This window comes from Heterodontus francisci, chromosome 34 (genome assembly GCF_036365525.1).
Source record: "Heterodontus francisci isolate sHetFra1 chromosome 34, sHetFra1.hap1, whole genome shotgun sequence".
Lineage (NCBI taxonomy): Eukaryota > Metazoa > Chordata > Chondrichthyes > Heterodontiformes > Heterodontidae > Heterodontus > Heterodontus francisci.
In genome coordinates, this window is record NC_090404.1 from 26,881,708 (window position 1) to 26,905,164 (window position 23,457).

The window sequence follows — 23,457 nt, forward strand, 5'->3', positions numbered from 1 at the left end:
TGGCCATCTTCCTTCAATGTGTGGTTTGGCATTGCTTAAGATTATCTGGAAAAGGCTGTCCTGCACCACAAGTGCTGTGCATTGGCTACAGTGCAACTATCCTGTGAGCTCTCTGCAGTCACTATAAATTCTCACTTTGTAGGTTCGTATGGAAGTATGAATTTGGAAAATGCCGAGAAATAATGTAAGATTCCTATATGTGGAGGACAGCGGAAGGAAATAGCAAGCTTTTATAAAAGCTGCGGTCAGGAAGTATTCTGACCTTTGACTGTTTGGAGGCTTGGATAAGCATTTTCATCTGCCGAGCTCTATAATAAGACAATAGCAAAGATAAATAACTATGTTATGTTAACTATGTTCGCTAAAGGATCTCCTGCTTAGTAAACAAACACACCCTGCATGAGGGACATGTAAGTTTACAATATAGTCATGGACAATAATAAAATCATAGTAAACTAATCAGGTTGGTTAAGATGAGGTTTCACCCTACTCACGGGTAAACTAATCAGTCAGCTAATATGGCACAAGGCTGGACTCAAAAGAAGAAGAGCTTTGTGGCTCTCAACACACAATCAGGAGAAGAGGAGATAGACTGTGGTCGACAAGAACACAGCATCAACAAGGACAGACCAGGAGACAGCACCCCAATCAACCAGAGAGTCTGGAACTGGTGTTTGTAATGTCAGAGTGTGACACTGCCTTGCTAATAACCATTTTGTTATACTACTTGTGCTTCCACTTAATAAACTTGCTACTGCTTATAACAAAAGCCTCATGGCTTGAGTGGTCAGTGACTCATCGGAACTAAAGGTCCCAAACATTGACTTAAACCTACAATAGTACAGAAAACGAGAATGGTTCCAGGGATGAGGAATTTCAGTTATGAAGATAGATTGGAGAAGTTAGGTTTTCTTGGAGAAGAGAAGGCTGAGAGGTAATTTGATAGAGGTATTCAAAATCATGAGGGGTCTGGACAGAGATAGATAGAGAGAAACTGTTTCCACTCGTGAAAGGATCGAGAATGAGAGGGCACAGATTTAATGTATTTGGTAAGAGAAGCAAAAGTGACATGAAAAACGTTTTCACGCAGTGTGTGGTTAAGGTCTGGAATGCGCTGCCTGAGAAAGTGGTGGAGGCAGGTTCGATTGAAGCATTCAAAAGGGAATTAGACTGTTGCCTGAAAAGGAAAAACGTGCAAGGTTATGGGGAGGAGGCAGGAGAATGGCACTAAGTGAATTGCTCTTTCGGAGATCCAGCGCAGAAACGATGGGCCGAATGGCCTTCGTCTGCGCTGTAACAATTCTGGGAGGAAGGCAGATGGTATGTTGGCCTTCATTGCAAGCGGGTTTGAGTACAGGAGTAAAGAAGACTTTGCAATTGTGTAGAGTTTTGCTGAGACCGCACCTGGAGTACTGTATACAGTTTTGGTCTCCTTGTTTAAGGAAGGACATACTTGCCATAGATGGAGTGCAATGGAGGTTCACCAGGCATGGAATGGCAGATTGTCTTATGAGAAGAGACTGAGGAAACTGGGCCTGTATTCTCTAGAGTTTTGAAGAATGAGAGGTGATCTCATTGAAACTTACAAAATTCTAACAGGGCGTGACTAGGTGGATGTAGATTGGATGTTTCCTCTGGTTGGTGAGTCTAGATCCAGGCGACACAGTCTCCGCATGAGGGGTAAGGCATTTAAGACTGAGATGAGGAGGAATTTCTTCACTCAGAGGGTGGTGAATCTATTGAATTCTTTACCCCAGAGGGCTGTGGAAGCTCAATCATTGAGCATATTCAAGACAGAAATCGATAGAATCTGGATACTAATGAATCAAGGGATATGGGGATAGTGTGGGAAAGTGCTATTGAAGTAGATGATCAGCCATGATCTAATTGAATGGCAGAGCAGGCTTGATGGGCTGAAAGGTCTACTATATGTTTTGCTGTGTTCCTCACTCCACAGATACTGCCAGAGGTGCTGAGCATTTTCTGCTTTCATTCAGCAAATAAGACATGTTGGTTGTGAATGTCTGCGTAGAAGTGAGAATTATTCATTCTCTGACCAGGAATCCAACCCGGATCGCGTCAGTGAAAGCACCAAATTCTGACCACCAGGGAAGCTCTGCAATGCCCCTTCAGTTTAGCTGCTTTTCCCATTTCACTTTCAGAAGAAAATTTCTATGATTCGATCAAGATTTGAATTCTGCTGCGGCCGTTTTACACACAGAAATTTGGTTCAAATTAATGAAACCAAACAGCATTCCCACTCATTCACTGAAGGAATCATTTTCCTTCGAAACATTGCAAGAATCTTCATTATAATACATTTTTCTTGCTTTTTTTCCGTGTGTATTTCTCACTCATTTTTACATGTTTTGTTTGCAACAAATTCACAATATCTAATTGATGCCACTCCAGAATTGGCCTTTATAGCCACTCCAGGCGCTGCTTCACAAACCACTGACCACCTACAGGCGCGTATCCATTATCTCTCGAGATAAGGAGGCCCAAAAGAAATTGATGCCACTAAATGTTGTTTCCAATTCGAGAAAGGTTAGCCTCAATCATTTTAATAGAGTACAGTAGATGTTGTTGTGATCAGTTTGCAAGTCAGTGATCTCCCCAGGCAACAAACTAAAGAAAGCAAAATCACATTCACTGCCAGCAGGATTTGAACCTGCACAGGAAAACCCCACCTTAACCTAAAATAAAAGCAAAACACTGCAGATGCTGGAAAACTGAAATAAAAACAGAAAGTTCTAGAAATACTCAGCAGGTCAGGCAACATCTGTGGAGAGAGCAACAGAGTTAACATGTCTATGACTTTTCATCAGAACTGGGGGCTTCATTAACCCACCTCCCTCTCACCTGCTGGAACCGCGCTCTGTGCCTCAAAAACGGGCGAACGCGCATGCTCAGCTCACACAGCCCGCCCACCTGGCTGATTGACGGCATCTGTGGACCAATAGGAAGCGCGGGGGCGGGACTGGAGCAGCGGCAGGTCCTCCAAACAATCGCAGCGAGTGAGGGGCGGGGCTTGAGCAAGGAGTGGGCGGGCCGCCGACTGCACTCTAGTCCCGCCCACTTTTGCTATTGGCCTGGAGCTGCCGTCAGTCACCCGAACAATGGGGGTTCTCAGGTCGCTGGAGAGCGCGTCAGGTACCGAGAGCGCAGGCGCAGTGCGGACCATTGTGATGACGGTGGAGAGGTGCTTCTGAGTGGCATCTGCAGTCGGTAAGTGGTGCAGGGAGCGATGGAGCCGGTCAGTCGGTGGGCGGGGAGGCTTCAGAAATACCCGGTGTAGGCCTCAACATCCCCAATAAGAAGCTCCCGGTCCCGCGTTTGCACCGAGCGGGGCGGCATCTGCGGGGCTTCTCCCGGTGACAGGCCCGGGGTTAACGGCCGCCAGATTTCCAGCTCTTTTGGAGGAATTAAAGATTAATAAAGTGTAACATCAAAGGAGAAAACTTTAAAGGAAACTGAGCTCAGTTATAAAGGGGCCTGGGGGAGGGAGGAACCATTTGGGACACAGCACAGGGCAGGAGGTCCCCCCCTCCCCCACTCCCTGGTTCCACAAAGACTCCCCTTGGACTGGGCCACACCTGGGCAGGGCTGGCTCAAGGTGCAGGAAGCTGATAGGCTGAGCTGTGGACTGGGAGGAGTGGGGGGTTTGACTGACAGGCCTGGGGAGGGGGATATAGGGGCAGGTACACACACTGCTCCCCCTTTTCCTCCTGGGATCTTTTACTGGAGTCGTGTTGGTGAGTGTTTCTAAACCCTGTCTCCCTATCCCAGTATTGTAGGTGGATTGTAGGTTGCTGTGAGTGTTGGACTATATTGCCTCTCCTCATTCTTCCTCCTTTGTCCACTCCCGAGTTCCAGACTGCAGGCAGAAGTTGGTCTTGTTTGTTGTATCAATTGAGCTGGAGTGAAGATGGAGGAGAAACTGCTGGGTTTAACTCTGTGTACATTTGAGCCCAACAATTTCCAGTGTGGTACTGTTAAAACGACTCGAGCGAAGACTTTCCCCACTATGCTGAGCAGGGAGATTCCACAGTAGTTGTTTCAGTCACCGCGGTCACCCTTGTTCTTATAGAGGGTGATGATATTGGCATCGTGAATGTCCTGTGTTACTGCTCCCTCATCCCAGCACAGGCAAAGCAGTTCATGGAGTGCTGAGAGTCTAGCAGGCTTGGCACTCTTGATTATTTCAGGGATAATGCTGTCCTTTCCAGGGGCTTTTCCACTGGCTAGAGAATCAATGACATCACTGAGTTCCGATTTTGTCGTACAATTTCCAGTGTGGTACTGTTTTCCCTTCACCAGCTACAGGAGAAATGCCGAGAACAACAGATGCCCCTCTACATTGCTTTCATTGATCTCACCAAAGCCTTTGACCTCGTCAGCAGACGTGGTCTCTTCAGACCACTAGCAAAGATCGGATGTCCACCAAAGATACTCCGTATCATCACCTCATTCCATGACAATATGAAAGGCACAATTCAGCATCGCGGTGTCCCCTATCCTGAGTGGCGTGAAACAGGGCTGTGTTCTCGCACCTACACTGTTTGGGATTTTCTTCTCCCTGCTGCTCTCACACGCGTTCAAGTCTTCAGAAGAAGGAATTTTCCTACACACAAGATCAGGGGGCAGGTTGTTCAACCTTGCCCATCTTAGAGTGAAGACCAAAGTACAGAAGGCCCTCATCAGGGAACTCATCTTTGCTGACGATGCTGCATCAACATCTCATACTGAAGAGTGTCTGCAGAGACTCATTGACAGGACTGCGGCTGCCTGCAAAGAATTTGGCCTAACCATCACCTACCTAGGCTCAACTATCACCAGTAACCTGTCTCTCGATGCAGAAATCAACAAGCGCATGGGAAAGGTGTCTGCTGCTATGTCCGGACTGGCCAAGAGGGTGTGGGAAAATGGCGCACTGACACGGAACACAAAAGTCCGAGTGTATCAAGCCTGTGTCCTCAGTACCTTGCTCTACGGCAGCAAGGCCTGGACAGCGTATGTCAGCCAAGAGCGACGTCTCAATTCATTCCATCTTCGCTGTCTCCGGAGAATCCTTGGCATCAGTTGGCAGGACCATATCTCCAATGCAGAAGTCCTCGAGGCGGCCAACATCCCCAGCATATACGCCCTACTGAGCCAGCGGCGCTTGAGATGGCTTGGTCATGTGAGCCGCATGGAAGATGGCAGGATCCCCAAAGACACATTGTACAGCGAGCTCGTCACTGGTATCAGACCTACCGGCCGTCCATGTCTCTGCTTTAAAGATGTCTGCAAATATGACATGAAGTCCGGTGACATTGATCACAAGTCATGGGAGTCAGTTGCCAGTGATCGTCAGAGCTGAAAGACAGCCAGAAAGGCGGGGCTAAAGAGTGGCGAGTCGAAGAGACTTAGCAGTTGGCAGGAAAAAAGACAAGCGCAAGGAGGGAGCCAACTGTGTAACAGCCCCGACAACCAATTTTATCTGCAGCACCTGTGGAAGAGTTTGTCACTCGAGAATTGGCCTTTATAGCCACTCCAGGCGCTGTTCCACAAACCACTGACCACCTCCAGGCGCTTACCCATTGTCTCGCGAGACAAGGCCAAAGAAGAAGACGACTGTTAAGGGAGGTTTCTTCCAGGGGAGATGAGGTTGCGAAATGGACACCAGCCACTCAATGTAGAAGAGTATTGTTTCAGTAACAAGTATTTATGTAGAGGCTTTTAATTCATGTTACATATACAGATTTTTTTTTTTAAACTTCATTCTTGGGATATGGGCGTCACGAGCAAGACCAGCAGATATTGCCAATCCCCCCCCAGTTGCCTGTTGAGAAGGTGACGGTGGGCCGCTTTGTTGAAACACTACACTGTCCTATCAAACGCTGCCGTATCAGATACAGCACAGCAGGTTAGATACAGAGTAAAGCTCACTCTACACTGTCCCATCAAACACTCAGGACAGATTACTGATACATTCCCTAGATGCCATCTTTCCTGACGATGTGCAGCAGGGCACATGCATGGCCATTCTGGGTCAGGAAGCAGGAGGAGAGAATGTTGTGAATTTCTGTCCTGGACTGACTTTGATGGATTTTGTAAACTCCTTTTACAGGGGCTCAGAAGGGGAGGATTTGCAGACGGGGAAACTCAAACCAAACATCACATCACGATCTGACAGTCACTTGATTCATCAGAACCTGAATATCATCGGCCTGTGAATGTGGAAGGAAAAAGGTTTGTCTTCTGTCTGTGGGAAAAGATTTCAGGTATCAGTGTGACTGGAAAAGCACTGAGATACACAAAGCCCTGGTTAGACCACACCTGGAATATTGTGTTCAGTTCTGGGCACCACACCTGAGGAAGGATATATTGGCCTTGGAGGGAGTGCAGTGTAGATTTACCTGAATGATACCTGCACTCCAAAGGTTAAATTATGAGGAGAGATTACATAGATGAGTCATAGTCGTTCTGACACAGAAGGACATTGAGAATTTTGATTCGCTGCCAGCTCTCTGTAGAGCAATCCAGTCAGTCCCATTCCCCCACTCTATCCCCGTAGTCCTGCAGGTTTATTTCCTTCAAGTGCCCATCCAATTTCCATTTGTAATCATTGATTGTCTGTGCTTCCACCACCCTCGTAGGCAGCGAGTTCCAGATCATTACAACCCACTGAGTAAAAAAAGCCTTTTCCTCGCATCCCCCTGTATCTCTTGCCCAAAACCTTAATCTGTGTCCCCTAGTCCTTGTCCAATCATCTAATGGAACCAGTTTTTCCTTGTCTATCTTATCGAGAGTCATGGAGTTGTACAGCATAGAAACAAGCCCTGCCGACCATAATGCCCATCCATACTAATCCTACCTGCCTGCATTAATTCCATATCCCTCTGTGCCTTGCTCATTCAAGTACCTGTCCAAATGCCTCTTAAATGTTGCTACTGTTCCTGCCTCCACCACCACCTCTGGCAGCTCATTCCAGATACCCACTACTCTTTGTGTGAAAAATTTACCCCTTTGATCCCCTTTAAACCTCCTCCCTCTCACCTTAAATCTATGCCCTCTAGTTTTAGTCACCCCTACCATGGGAAACAGACTCTGGCTATCTACCCTATCTATGCCTCTCATAATTTTATATACCTCTATCATGTCCCCTCTCAGCCTTCTTCGCTCCAGGGAAAACAGACCCAGCCTATCCAATCTCTCTTTATAACTCAAGCCCTCCAAACCAGGCAACATCCTTGTGAACCTTTTCTGCACCCCCTCTAGCTTAATCACATCTTTCCTGTAGTGCGGCGACCAGAACTGCACCCAGTACTCCAAATGCGGCCTAACTAACGTTATGTACAACTGTAACATGACGTCCCAACTCTTGTACTCAATGCCTCGGCCGATGAAGGCAAGCATGCCATACGTCTTCTTCACCACCCTGTCTACCCGTGTTGCCACTTTCAGGGAACTATGTACTTGCACCCCAAGGTGTCTCTGCTCAACAACACTCCCCAGGCCCCTGCCATTCACTGTGTATGTCCTGCCCTGGTTTAACTTCCCAAAATGCATCACTTCGCACTTGTCTGCGTTAAATTCCATTTGCCAATCCCTTGCCCACTTTCCCAGTTGATCTATATCCTGTTGTAACCTTAGACAACCTTCTTCACTGTCCACTTTACCGCCAATTTTGGTGTCATCTGCAAACTTACTAATCATGTCCCCTACATTCACATCCAAGTCATTAATATATATGACAAACAACAGAGGGCCCAGCACTGATCCCTGCAGCACACCACTGATCACCGGCCTCCAATCTGAAAAACAACCCTCCACTACCACCCTTTGCCTCCTACCACCAAGCCAATTTTGTATCCAATTTGCTAGCTCACCCTGGATCCCATGCGTTCAAACCTTCTGGACCAGTCTACCATGCAGGACCTTGTCAAAGGCCTTGCTAAAGTCCATGTAGACAACATCCATCACCCTGCCCTTGTCAATCCTCTTGGACACCTCCTCGAAAAATTCAATCAAATTCGTGAGACATGATTTCCCATGCACAAAGCCAAGCTGACTATCCCTAATCAGACCACACCTTTCCAAATGCATATAAATCCTGTCTCTCAGAATCCCTTCCAATAACTTTCCCACCACTGATGTCAGGCTCACCGGCCTGTAGTTCCCTGGCTTATCCCTGCTGCCGTTCTTAAATAAAGGCACAACATTAGCTGTCCTCCAGCCTTCCGGTACCTCACCTGTGGCTAACGATGATATAAAAATCTCTGCCAGGGCTCCAGCAATCTCTTCCCTTGCTTCCCATAGAATCCTAGGATACACCTGGTCAGGCCCTGGGAATTTGTCCACCTTAATGCGCTTCAAAACCTCCAACATCTCCTCCTTTGTAATGTTGATATGTTCCAGGATATCGCTGTTCCCTCCCTTGAACTCACTAGCTTCCATGACCTTCTCCACGGTAAAGACAGATGAGAAGTATTCATTTAATACCTCGCCCATTTCCCATGGCTCCACACATAGATTACCACACTGATCCTTAAGGGGACCTACTCTCTCCCTAGCTACCCTTTTACTCTTAATATACTTATAGAATCTTTTAGGATTCTGCTTTATCTTATCTGCCAGGGAAATCTCATGGCCCCTTTTCGCCCTCCTAATTTCCTCCTTAAGTGTACTCATACATCCCCTATACTCCTCGAGGGACTCGCTTGATCCCAGCTGCCTATACCTGACGTATGCCTCCTTCTTTGTCCTGACAAGACCCTCAATATCCCTCGTCAACCAAGGTTCCCTAAACTTGCCAGCCTTGCCCTTCCATCTAACAGGAACATGCCAGCCCTGAACTCTTCCTATCTCACTTTTAAAACCCTCCCACTTGCCAGCCGTCCCTTTACCTGTAAACATCCTCTCCCGTTTAACTTTTGAGAGTTCCTGTCTGATGCCATTGAAATTAGCTTTCCCCCAATTTAGGACTTCAACCTGAGGACCAGTCCTATCCTTTTCCATAACTATCTTGAAGCTAATAGAGTTATGGTCACTGGTCCAAAAGTGCTCCCCCACTGACACATCAACCACCTGCCCAGCCTCATTTCCCAAGAGGAGGCCGAGTGTAGCCCCTTCTCTAGTAGGGCCATCCACATACTGCTTCAGAAAACTATCCTGGACACACTTAACAAATTCTTCCCCATCTGATCCCTTAGCACTAGGGCAGTCCCAGTCAATATTAGGGAAGTTAAAACCACCTCCTATTATAACCCTATAATTCCTACTCCTATCTGTGATTTCCCTACATATATGCTCCTCCATTTCCCTCTGACTATTGGGGGGCCTATAGTAAAATCCCATCAAAGTGGTCACCCCTTTCTTAATTCTAAGTTCTACCCAGATGGCCTCGCTGGACCTTCCCCCGGGATATCCTCTCTAAGTACTGCCGTGATGTCCTCCCTAATCAATAGTGCAACTCCCCCTCCTCTCTTACCTCCACCTCTGTCACGCCAGAAGCATCAGTACCCCGGAACACTGAGCTGCCAGTCCTGCCCATCCCTCAACCACGTTTCCGTAATAGCTATAATATCACAATCCCATGTACCGATCCATGCTCTGAGTTCATCTGCCTTACCTGTAAGGCTTCTTGCATTAAAGTAAATGCAGTTTAGCCTACCAGACCTTCCACACTCCCCGTCCTGCCCCTGCCCAGCCTGCCTACTGGACTTGCTTGCTTTCACCTCTACATTTGCCTCAACTATCTCAACGGAGAGACTACTACTTTGGGTCCCACCCCCCTGCAAGACTAGTTTAAACCCTCCCGAGTAGTACCAGCAAACCTCCCTGCAAGGATATTGGTCCCCTTCCAGTTCAGATGCAACCCGTCCCTTTTGTACAGGTCACCTCTGCACCAGAAGAGATCCCAATGATCCAAGTAGCTGAAGCCCTCCCGCCTACACCAGCTCTTCAGCCATGCATTCATTTGCCTTATCCTCCTATTCCTCCCCTCACTAGCACGTGGCACAGGGAGTAATCCTGAGATTACAACCCGAGAGGTCCTGCTTTTTAACCTTCTGCCTAACTCGCTATATTCACTTTGCAGGACCTCATCTCTCTTCCTGCCTATGTCGTTAGTACCAATATGGACCACGACCTCTGGCTGCTCACCCTCCCCTTTCCGAATGTCCTGCAGCCGCTCTGAGACATCCTTGACCCTAGCACTAGGGAGGCAACGTACCATCCTGGAGTCTCGTTTGTGGCCATAGAAAGGCCTGTCTGCACCCTTTACGATAGAATCCCCTATCACAATAGCTCTTCCAACCTGAGCAATAATCCACCCCTGGGCCCTGTAAATCCGAGCACTAATCCATCCCTGGGCCCTGTGAACCTCAGCATTAATTCATTCAGGCTGAACGTACCCAGAATTACAGCCCAAAAACAGTCCATTCAGCCCCGCTGGTTAGTGCTGATGTTTATAATCCACATGAGCCTCCTTCTAATCGAATTGCCTCGTCCTCACTCTGCCCCCATATCCCTCTATTCCCTTTTCCCTCATAAATGTATTGAGCCTCTCCTTAAACACATCATTGTTATCTGCTTCAAACACTCCACATGGCAGTGAGTTCCACATTCTCACCACTCTCTGAGTAGAGAAATTCCTCCTAAGTTCTCTATTTGACCTGTTAATGTCTGTATTATATTGCTGCCCCCTTGTTCTGACTGACTGATAATTTTAAAGACCTCTATCAGATCTCCTCCTAGTCTTCTCTTTTCCAGAGAAAGGATCCCCAGCCTGCTCAATCTTGCTGGATAGTAACATCCTCTCTGGTGACATCTTTGTAAATCTATTCTGCACTTTCTTCAGTCTTCAATATCCTTTTTTAATCTGGAGACCAGAACTGCTCACAGTCCTTCTAAGTGAGGTTCTCTATAAATTTAACATTCCCTCCCTGCTGTTACATTGTATTCCTCTAGAAAAGAACATCAGCTCTTTCTTTGCTCTCTTATCGACTTGTGTTGCTCCTTTTAGTGATTTATGTGACTCTGTTCCCAGATCTCTTTGCTCCTCTGCTCCATTTAATTTCTTACATTCTAACCAATAACTGGCCTCCTTATTCCTCCTCCCAAAATGAACCAGCTCACATTTCACTATGTTGAATTTTATTTCCATTTATCTGTCCAGTCTGCCAGCCTGTTTGTCTTCCTGGATTTCAGTGCAGTCTCTACATTATTAGTTCGACCATCCAATTTGGTGTCATCTGAACATTGTGAAAACATCCCTCTAATTCCTGAGTCCAAATGTGGGTCATGAACAGAAGTCCCATTGTACTTCACACCATAGTTGATGGCCCGGGCACTCTGGTTTCTGTATCATTTATTTAATAATTTTATTCATTGTCTCTCTGGCCCCAATATGCATGTGATGACACAAAAATAATCATCCATTTAACAAGTGAAGCTTTCGATGGCGAATTAATTACCCAGGACTCCCCGCGTGTCAGAAAGACATTGACTACAGGACCCCAGTGCACCAGTGGAAAAACGGACTGTGTTCTGAGCATGTGCAGTGCAGGCGGCCCTGGAGGCGGGAGGAGATTGTGGGGGCAGGGGAGGAATTGGAGAAGTGGGTGGGCTGGGAAGCTTCATAAACACTGGGATTGGCCTAAGGCCCTGAATAAGAGGCCGCAGGCCCCGTGTTTACCCCGCGGTGACAGGCCCGGGGGAGCGGGGGCACTGGCCGTCATCTTGGACTGGGCGAGATCAGGGCACATGTGCGGCCATTTGGTGAGGATGCAGAGAGTGGGCGGGGCTTCAGCATCTCTGTTCCCAACCGGGTCCAAGTGCCCAAGAGATGGAGCATCCTGAACAACAAGGTTTTAAGCAACTTCACCCACTCCCAGGCTGCTTGTGATGTTTACAGCCTAGAGGAGTCCATGGGCCATATATATATTCAGTGTGAGAGGTTACAGTACCTGTATAGTTACCTGAAGGGGCTGCTCATCAAATTTAATATCATAGAAATATACAGCATGGAAGGAGGCCATTCGGCCCATTGTGTCCGTGCCAGTCGACAATGAGCCATCCAGCCTATTCCCACTTTCCAGCTCTTGGTCCATAGCCTTGTAGGTTCGGGCACTTCAAGTATACATCCAAGTACTTTTTAATTATTGTGAGGGTTTGTGCTTCTACTTCCCTCCTAGACAGTGAGTTCCAGATCCCACCACCCTCTGGCTGAAAACATTTCCCCTCAAATCCCCTTTAAACTTCCTACCTCTTACCCTAAATTTATGCCGCCTGGTTATTGACCCCCTCAACCAAGGGGAATGAGGCCTACCTATTCACTCCATCTAGACCCCTCATAATTTTATACACTTCAATTCAGTCTCCCCTCAGCCTCCTCTGTTCCATGGAAAACAATGCTCACCTATCCAAACTTTCCTTATAACTAAAATTCTCCAGTCCAGGCAACATCCTTGTAAATCTCCTCTGTACCCTCTCGAATGCAGTCACATTCTTCCTGTAATGCGGTGCCCAGAACTGCACACAGTACTCCAGCTGTGGCCTAACCAGTGTTTTATATGGTTCCAGCATAAACTCCCTGCTCTTGTATTCTGTGCCTTGGCTAAGAAAGGCAAGTATCCTTTAAGCCTTTTTTAACCACCTTATCTACCTACTCAGCCACCTTCAGGGATCTGTGGACATGCACTCCAAGGTTCCTCCATACTTCCCAGTATCCTATAATTTATTGTGTATTCCTTTACCTTGTTTGCTTTTCCCAAATGCATTACTTCACACTTCTCCGGATTGAATTCTGCCTACCTGACTAGTCCATTGATATCTTCCTGCAGTCTACAGCTTTCTTCTTCATTATCAACCACACGGTCCATTTTTCTTATTGTCTGCAAATTTCTTGCTCATACCCATTCAAGTCCAAATCATTGATATATACCACAAAAAGCAAGGGACCTGGTCCTGAGCTTTGCAGAACTCCACTGTAACAGCCTCCAGTCACACAAACACCATCGACCATTACCCTTTACTTACTGTCTCTGGGCCAATTTTGGCTCCAACTTGCCACTTTGCCTTGGATCCCATGGGCTTTTACTTTGGTGATGAATCTGTCATGTGGAACCTTATCAAAAGGTTTGGTTACACTTTAGCCCCACTCTCCTAATCTTTGGTCGCTCAGTGTGGAGGGGGGTGGGTAAGTTGGATGATCTTCTTCTGGACCTGCTCTTGGGCCTGGTTGAAACAGCGGTGTTTAGGTCCAGGATGTGCAGGGACTGTGTTGGGAATGAGGGTGTCTCTGTGTCTGCCGGTCTCTGTTTCGTGGTCTTGTCCATGCCCGGATGGCCCTGGAGAGGGAGCTCGCTTGATATCTTCATATCTTCTGTGTCCTGGTGAGGGGGTACCTCAGAGTACAGAGGGTCTCATAGACACTGCTAATGCCATTCTGGTCGAGTTAGGAAGGTTCCCTTTGATTTTGTTAATTTTGTCGTCTTTTAGTTTGAATGGACCACATGTTTGGGGAGAACAAAAGAGGGAACAATGTTCCATAGAAACTAGAATTGTCTGTTCTGAATTTCTATCCTGTACTGACAGTGATGACTTTTGTAAACTCCTTTTACAGGGTATTAGAAGGGGAGGATTTGCAGACGGCAAACACAAACTAAACATCACATCAGGATCTGATAATGTCACACAATTCATCAGGACCTGAATATCATCGGCCTTTGAATGTGGAAGGAGAAATGTTTGTCTGTTCTGTCTGTGGGAAAAGATTTCAAACAACAGTGTGACTGGAAAATCACTGAGACACACACACACCCGAGTGAGAGTGTTCCAGTGACTGACTGTGGAAAGAGCTTTAACCAGTTACACAGCCTGAAAAAACATCACCATTCACAGCGGGGAGAAACTGTACACGTGTTCTATGTGTGGACGAGGCCTCAACTGATCATCCAACCTGGAGAGACACAAGGACACCCGCACCATGGAGAAACCGTGGAAATGTGGGGACTGTGGGAAGGGATTCAATTACCCATCAGAACTGGAAATTCATCGACGGAGGCACACTGGGGAGAGGCCGTTCACCTGCTCCGAGTGTGGGAAGGGATTCACTCGGTCATGCAACCTGCTGACACACCAGAGAATTCACACTGCAGAGAGACCTTTTAAATGTCCGTTCTGCGGGAATTGCTATAAAAGTTCTGCTGAACTGATGTCCCATCAACGTGTTCACACTGACGAAAGACCATTCAGGTGTTCTCACTGCGGGACTGGGTTCAAGCGATCATTTGATCTCACTGAACACCAGCACACTCACACCGGGGAGAGGCCATTCACCTGCTCCGAGTGTGGGAAGGGATTCACTCGGTCTTACGCCCTGCTGAGACACCGACACACTCACACTGGTGAGAGGCCATACACCTGCTCTGTGTGTGGGAAGGGATTCACTCACTCATCCGCCCTGCTGACGCATCAGCGAGTTCACACTGAGGAGAGGCCATACACCTGCTCCGAGTGTGGGAAGGGATTCACTCACTCATCCGCCCTGCTGAAACACCAGCGAGTTCACACTGGGGAGAGGCCATTCACCTGCTCCCTGTGTGGAAAGGGATTTGCTCAGTCATCCCACCTGTTGAAACACCAACGAGTTCACAAGTGACTGCAGGGATTGGATTCTGCTGTTATTGCTGCTGTTAATCACATCCAGGACTGGACCATGTTGGGATTTATTTCAGTTTCTAATCCCTGTACCTGAGCTGGAGTTTAATATTCTGGATATATATCAAACTGATCAGCTTTGCTTCAAACAGAGTGTTCGAGTTATTGATTTCTCTCAGATAAGAGGAGACTGATGTTCTGTTACTGACTGTTCCATTTTTGGGCCTTTTCTCCTTTATTAATGGAAGACTTGTATTTGTATAGCGCCTTTTATGACATCAGATGTCCCATAGTGTTTTATAGCTAATGAATTTCTTTTGATGTGTACTCAGTGCTGTTGGCAGCTGTGGTTCAGTGGGTAGCACTTTCACCTCTGAGTCAGAAGGTTGTGGGTTCAAGTTTTCTCCAGGGCTTGAGCACAAAATCCAGGGCTGGCACTCCAGTACTGCAATACTGAGGGAGTGCTGCACAGTCGGATGTCCTGTCTTTCAGATGAAACATTAAACTGAGACCCCATCCTCTCCCTCAGGTGATTGTATAAGATCCTGTGGCACTATTTCAAAGAAGAGTAGGGGAGTTATCCCCAATGTCCTGGTCAATATTTATCTCTCCATCAACATTAGTAAAATAGATGATCTGGTCATTGTGACATTGCTGTTTGTGGGATCTTGCTGTGTGCAAATTTGCTGCTGTGTTTCCTACATTACTACAGTGTCAACACCTTAAAAGTACTTCATTGACTGTAAAATGCTTTGGAACATCCTGAGGTCATGAAAGGCGCTACATAAATGCAAGTCCTTTTAATGTTGGAGATACAGCAGGAAAATTGTGCACAGCAACACCCACAAACAGAAAGGAGACTATGACCACATAATCTTTTCGGAGTGTCTCACGCACAAGAGGTGCGATAACGAAAGGTTATGGATATAACTGAAGATTTATAAAAACTGACTTTTTATTTAAAGAATGGACCTTTCTTTTGAAAAGTGAACAATGCTCCAAAATGGCTGTCGAAGGAAAAGGACTTGGACTTTTTCTCTGTCAGACAGTTTGAATTTACAAAGAAAACTATTCTTCAATGCTAAGAGGTGTCAATTGCTCCCATCCTAGAATATTCCAAAATTGAATGGGTTCTTTTGAAACAAAGAAGGTGTGAAGTAGCTGCGTCCTGGGCCATTGTGTGATCACCAATGGGGAGAGACCAAAGCGTCTCCTACCCGGAGGTGAGAAGTAATACAGCTTTACTTTAAAAAGCAGCCGAGAGAGAGACACCCGAGAAAAAAGGCAGAATTTAGAAGCTTGTTTCCATCAAACAAGAAAGCACATGCCCTGCTGCAGAATTCTGTATCTACTCTATACAGCAGTGAACTAGAAGTGATCCACTGACTTCAACTGAACTTTCAACCAAGAGAGAAATCTAAAAACACCTCAGGCCTGCAACCAACGAGAACTGGATTTCCAAGAGAATTCAACAGGTTTACCATGAACTCCTCGAAATCTAACCCCTCCCACCCCCCCCCCCCCTCCTTTGTAATTGCTTCACTCTTTTTCTCTCTCTGTCTGTCTCTTGTGGCTGTGTGTGAGAGCAAATACGTGAGTGAATGTGGTTATGACAATTTCAGGATAAAGTGTATAGATCAATAAACAATTGATTTTCTGTTTTAAAACCTATAAGAAATCCTGTCACTGTCTGTTTATTTGACAAATAAAACACTGAGCGGCTAAACCCTTATAACAAAACACACTTGCTGTGGTCAGGTGGGAGTTGAACAGTGGGAACCACTCAAGGCTCCACGTGGCTGTAACATTAGTGATGTTGCTTGAAGGATAAATATTGACAGCACACTGGGGAGAACACCTCTGCTCCTCAAAATAACTTTATGGGATCATTTGTGTCCATCTGAGAGGACAGATGAGATCTTGGTTGAAGGTGTCATGTGAAAGACGGGACCTCTGACAGTGCAGTGATCCCTCAGTGCTGCACTGGAATATCAGCCGAGATTTTGTGCTCAGGTCTCTGTATGTGGATTTGAATTCACAATCTATAAACGCAGAGATGAGAATGTAAACACTGAGCCATGACTAACACCTCATTGTTACTCTAGATTATTTCAGTTCTCAGACCTTCGGTTATTCTCATGGCCAGGTCCCAGCTCCTGTGTATTCCTCTCCTAGTCTTGGTATCCAGGGAAGGTATCGGTAACATGCACATGTATCTGCCCTTGGAGTATTTGATGGGACAGTAAAGATGGAGATTTACTCTATATCTAACCCGGTGCTCTACCTGCCGTCGGAGTGTTTGATGGCAGAGTGTAGAGGGAGCTTTACTCTGTATCTAATCTGTACGTTTATCTAACTGGAGAGTGCTTCAAGCAGACACACAGTGCTCGGAATTCCCCATTCCCGCGTGCTGATATTCAATACCTCGATAAGAACAACATTGAACCCAATGATAAGGGAAATCCATCAGTTTCCCTCCTGGACACACTTCCAGAGGGAAAATGAGTGTCCCGGATATTTTTGTACATTCTGCTGGATATTTCCTCCCTGTGTCTGAGTCTTTTGGTGTTTATTTGAATTTGATGTCCTCTAGTTACTGACCTACCGACTAGTGGAAATATTTTTTCCTCATTTACCGGATGAAATTTTGAACCCCTCCCTCTGATCTCCAATGACCCTTTGTTCGAATGAAAAGAGCCCCAGTTTCTCTAATCTCTCCTGATAACTAAAGCCTCTCTTCCCTGCTATCATCTCAGTGAATCTCTTCTGCACCCTCTCCATGGCCTTGACATCCTTCCTGGTGTAAGATGCCAATTCTTGACCCAATATTCTAACTGCAGCCGAACCAATGATTTGTACAGGTTTACATGACCTCTGTCCTTTTGTACTCTACACCCTGAGTTATAAAACTAGGATCCCATGTGCTTTTTAACCACTTTATCAACTTGTCCTCCCACTTTTATAGATTTGTTTCTTTGAACCCCTTGTAAGTTTTAGAGATATTAGCATAACATGGCTAAAATACATTGACATTAAATGTCTGGTATAATGTGTATTATGGGATAGAGAAGTTTAATCTGAGTTAGAAACTCTAACCGGTGATTCACTGTAGACAGGTTGCTATGGCAACACTGACAAGACATTTCATTCCACAGAATCAGCTCATTGGAAACTCTAATCAGATCAGGGGAAAGGACAGGGTTTGTCTGTTATTAAACACAATATAAACTGAAACCGGATTGAGGAATAGATTAGGTTATAATGTGTGCTGGTTATACTCATAATTGTGAAACAATAAGAAATAACAGAATTAAAACTAGGCAGGGTAGTTTAGGGAAAAGAAAATTACTGAAGAAAAGTAACTGCTGGGAACTAGGGAATGTGTCCTGGTAAATCATAGATTAGAGAAGTTCCCATAATACACATATCAGGATGGTGTGTGGCATGGAGGAAAACTTACAGATGCTGGTGTTCCCATGTGCCTGCTGCCCTTGTCATTCTAGGTGGCCGAGGTCGCAGGTTTGGAAGGTGCTTTTGAAGGAACCTCAGCAAGTTGCTGTGGTGCATCTTGTAGATGGTTCACACTGTTGCTACTGTGCGTTGGTGGTGGAGAGAGTGAATGTTTAATGTGGTGGATGAGGTGATGATCATGTGGCTGCTTTGCCCTGGATGGTGTCGAGCTTCCTGAATGTTGTTGGAGCTGCACTCATCCAGGCAATTGGCGAATAAACACTCCTTTACCAGTGAGTTCGCAACTGACTGCTCAGGTTGGATTCTGCTGTGATTGCTGCTGTTAATCACATCCAGGACTGAACCATGTTCATTCTGATAGTCGGAGTTTAATTGTCCTCCTGTTATGAACTCTATATCTGGGCTGTAGTTTAATATTTTGACATCTGTCAAATGAATTCATGTTGTTTCAAACACACACTTTAATTTCCCCAGGAGAAGAGGAGACTGATTGATGTCCTGTGACCAACTGTTCCATTTTTGTGTATTTTCTCCTTTCTAACTCTACATTATTTCAGTTCTCAGATGTTCAGTTACTCTCATGGACAAGTCTCAGCTCCCCATCCCTTCCAGAGAGCCTCTCCTAGCCTTGGTATCCAGGGAAGTTATCAGTAACATGCCGGGATCACTAAGTGCAAAACCTAGTCTGTTCATCACTTTCAGCTACTGGAGTTTGTGTGTTTCCCACATCATCTCTCTCACCTACGCTGTGTGAATTGAGGATCACACCTGCAAACCTGGTTTAAAAGGGAAATCATGCTTGACAAATCTACTAGCATTCTTCGAGGATGTAACTAGTAGAGTTGATGAGGGGGAGCCAGTGAATGTGGTTTATTTGGATTTTCAGAAGGCTTTCGACAAAGTCCCACATAAGAGATTAGCGTGTTAAATTAAAGTGCATGGGATTGGGGGTAGTGTATTGCGATGGGTAGAAAATTGTTTGGCAGACAGGAAATAAAGAGGAATAAATGGGTCTTTTTCTGAATGGCAGGCAGTGACTAGTGGGGTACCGCAGGGGTCGGTGCTAGGACCCCAGCTATTCACAATATCTTTGGCCTACTTATCTCGAGAGACAATGGGTAAGCGCCTGGAGGCGGTCAGTGGTGTGTGGAGCAGCGCCTGGAGTGGCTATAAAGGCCAATTCTAGAGTGACAGGCTCTTCCACAGGTGCTGCAGAAAAATTTGATTGTCGGGACTGTTACACAGTTGGCTCTTTCCTTGCACCTCTGTCTTTTTTCCTGCCAACTGCTAAGTCTCTTCGACTCGCCACACTTTAGCCGTGCCTTTATGGCTGTCCGCCAGCTCTGGCGAACGCTGGCAACTGACTCCCACGACTTGTGATCAATGTCACAGGATTTCATGTCACGTTTGCAGACGTCTTTGAAGCGGAGACATGGACGGCCGGTGGGTCTGATACCAGTGGCGAGCTCGCTGTACAATGTGTCTTTGGGGATCCTGCCATCTTCCATGCGGCTCACATGGCCAAGCCATCTCAAGCACCGCTGACTCAGTAGTGTGTATAAGCTGGGGATGTTGGCCGCCTCGAGGACTTCTATGTTGGAGATACGGTCCTGCCACCTGATGCCAAGTATTCTCCGGAGGCAGTGAAGATGGAATGAATTGAGACGTCGCTCTTGGCTGACATACATTGTCCAGGCCTTGCTGCCACAGAGCAAGGTACTGAGGACACAGGCTTGATACACTCGGACTTTTGTGTTCCGTGTCAGTGCGCCATTTTCCCACACTCTCTTGGCCAGTCTGAACATAGCAGTGGAAGCCTTTCCCAAGCGCATGTTGATTTCTGCAGCTAGAGACAGGTTACTAGTGATAGTTGAGCCTAGGTAGGTGAACTCTTGAACCACTTCCAGAGCGTGGTCGCAAATATTGATGGATGGAGCATTTCTGACGTCCTGCCCCATGATGTTCGTTTTCTTGTGGCTGATGGTTAGGCCAAATTCATTGCAGGCAGCCGCAAACCTGTTGATGTGACTCTGCAGGCACTCTTCAGTGTGAGATGTTAAAGCAGCATCGTCACAATATATATTAATGATTTAGATGAGGGAACTAAATGTAATATCTCCAAATTTGCAGATGACACAAAACTGGGTGGGAGGGTGAGTTGGGAGGAGGATGCAGAGAGGCCTCAGGGTGGGGTAGCAAAAACAGGAAGGCAGATTATTATCTGAACGGCTATAAACTGAGGGAAATATGCAGCAAGACCTGGGTGTTCTTGTACACTAGTTGCTGAAGGTCAGCATGCAGGTGCAACAGGCAGTAAAAAAGGCAAATGGTATGTTGGCCTTCGTAGCGAGAGGATTCGAGTACAGGAGCAGGGATGTCTTGCTGCAATTATACAGGACATTGGTGAGGCCACACCTGGAATATTGTCTGCAGTTTTGGTCTCCTTATCTGAGGAAGGATGTTCTTGCTATAGAGGGAGTGCAGCGAAGGTTTAGCAGACTGATTCCTGGGATGGCGGGACAGACTTACGAGGAGAGATTGAGTCGGTTAGGATTGTATTCGCTGGAGTTCAGAAGAGTGAGGGGGGGATCTCATAGAAACCTATAAAATTCTCACAGGACTTGACAGGGTAGATGCAGGAAGGATGTTCCCGATGGTGGGGGAGTCCAGAACCAGTCTCAGGATATGGGGTAAACCTTTCAGGACAGATGAGGAGAAATTACTTCACTCAGAGAGTGGTGAGCCTATGGAATTCGCTACCACAGAAAGCAGTTGAGGCCAAAACATTGTATGTTTTCAAGAAGGAGTTAGATATAGCTCTTGGGTCGAAAAGGATCAAAGGATATGGGGGGAAAGCGGGAACAGGTTACTGAGTTGGATTATCAGCTATGATCATAATGAATGGCAGAGCAGGCTCGAAGGGCCGAATGGCCTACTCCTGCTCCTATTTTCTATGTTTAATCCGCTCAGGAAATGTAGTTAACAGGAACCTTTAGGTCGATGAGACTCTGAAGGCACCAACATAAATCCATAGCTCGACCTGTATGAAATTAGCTGAAAGCATTTCATTCGCATGTTTAAAATTAAAATTGGGATTAATATTGTGGCAATTTTGTACATTTCTGGATAAAGCATCATTTCTGCTGCACTCAAGTCAGCCTTTTCCTAATACAGTAAGGAGGCGGTGATATCACACAAATGGAAGATCAGTGGGGCTTTAAGTCAGCAGCTGACTCACACCAGGATGAGTCCGATTTCCTTCCACTCTGGTTAATGTTGTTCTTATCCACCGTCAGCTTCACGGACCCTGATTGGAAATGACTGGGAACATTGGTCCAATTGTGTCCTGTATGAGGTCACAGTCCTGGGTTCATCTTGGGTGTTGTGTTGACCTTGGAGTGGCAGCTACTCTGTGTCTGAGGTGGAGAATCAATGTTAGCAGATTAGAAAATGAAACCAAGCAAGAGGGACAGAGAGAGCGACAGACAGACTGACAGTGAGAGACAGAGTGAATTTCAAACCACGAGATTGATTTCTATTTGTTAGGTACGATTATTAAGGGATATGGAACCTAACTGGGTAAATGTAGCTGAGATACAGATCAGTCATGATGTAACTGAATGGCAGAACAGGCTGGAGGGGCTGAATGGCCTCCTCCCACTCAAGTATTCCACTATTTCACAGGATCACTGAGACTGATGCTCTGTGGCTCCTCTCACAATCCCGACAGTTATGGAGCAAGGGTATTCAGGGTGGTCTAGACAGGACAACAACCTCCCCTTCATAGACACATGATCCTGACTGGGAGGTCATGGTGAGTCTGGGAGAACGATGGGTGGACACAGTGTGTGTTGTCATTTTAATGTTAATCTTGCCCTCAAGAAATAAACCAGCCCCACGAGTGAAATGAGGCCCTTCAATTAAACATGAAATTTCATTTGGAGCAAATCAGATCTGGGATTGTCTTTCTCACACATGGATGTCGAGATGGTCCATGTTATCGGGGCTGGTGGAACTGGACAGGGCCTGACCCAGCAGTGACAGGACAGGACAGACCCACTGGGAGGTGATAGAAAGCTGAATTAAACACAAATGTAGCATTTTCATTATTTAATTAATTTTACAATGAGACTCAGTGGATATTTCCTGTCGGGTTACCTTTCAGCTGAAGGAAGGATAAAGGTTTTCACATCACCAATCACATCAATGTTCATTATATCGAACAGCCCTGATAAACTTTCCTGCAAGTCCCTTTAACAGGACACTGATGAACTTTACATTCAGAAATGTAAATGTACAAGGAGTTTATTGTATAATTTAGGTGGAGGTGGGGAGGGGTCTGTGATTACTAATCCATTTGAAAATGGGATCAACCAAAAATCTTTGAGAACCACTGCTGTTGATTCACTGTGACTCTATGTACTCGATGTAATTTTATATAACTCTGTTACTATGTCTCTGACTCCTAACATAGCTGGAAAAGCTTTCACTATTCTCACCACAATGGTGCACCATCTTCTTTTCCAAAGATATCTCAGCTTCTCTAATGACTGCTTTTGTCTCCCTCAATTGTGGGTGATATTTGTCCCTATTCTCCTGGAAACTGAATTCATCTTGTTCCAAACTGGGTTCAATGTATGACAGTTCGGGGAGTCAGGCATCATTCACCCCTAGACCTACACTGGCAGGTAAACCCCCAGACAGTTCCTTAGTAAGGATACCTCTGCTTCCTCTATCAGGATACTGAAACCCAGCTTTCTTGCAGTCCACTCCTGGAGGCTCCACTCTCTGAGCCTACAACCTTCAGCAGGGTCAGTAATGGAGTTCCACAATGGGAGTGATCCCAGAGTAACTGTCAGGATCGCACCCCCATGGATGTTCTGGGTTGTGTATTTTTAGTTATCCTGGTGTCTGACACTCTCACATCAATAAAACAGGGAATTCCTGGAAACACGCTGCAGATCCTTCTTTATCTGGAGATCAAATGTCTGTTATATAATTGTACCAGCAGTGAACAGGCTCCTGTGAACTCCTCCATCTGTTATTTTAATGCAGACTTTAACCAATTTACTTTTAACAGGGATATTTTAAATGAGTTAACACCTGCCTTAGAATAGTAGACTCAGGACTGTCACACAAACCTATTAAAGTTTTGTAAAATATTTACCACAAACATTTTCAGACTGGAAATTTAAACCTGCCGTTTCACTTTCAGTCAGGAACAGTTTTACACCAATCTCTGATTTGACAGCACGTTTCCAGCATTCACTGTTGTTCTTCCTGACTCTAAACACAGTTGTAAAGGAGCCTTCTGTTCCATGCCCAGGAGCTCTGAGC

At 46.0% G+C, this 23,457-nt stretch overlaps 1 protein-coding gene across 1 annotated transcript; it reads left to right on the forward strand.

The window, feature by feature from the left end:
* The first annotated feature begins 3,152 nt into the window (after positions 1-3,152).
* LOC137349287 (zinc finger protein 239-like) lies at positions 3,153-18,242 on the forward strand. Its single transcript, XM_068014829.1, has 3 exons — positions 3,153-3,228; positions 6,113-6,234; positions 13,613-18,242. The coding sequence occupies exon 3, from the start codon at positions 13,976-13,978 to the stop codon at positions 14,648-14,650; it is 675 nt and encodes a 224-aa protein (XP_067870930.1). The 5' UTR covers positions 3,153-3,228; positions 6,113-6,234; positions 13,613-13,975; the 3' UTR covers positions 14,651-18,242.
* Positions 18,243-23,457: the final 5,215 nt, after the last annotated feature.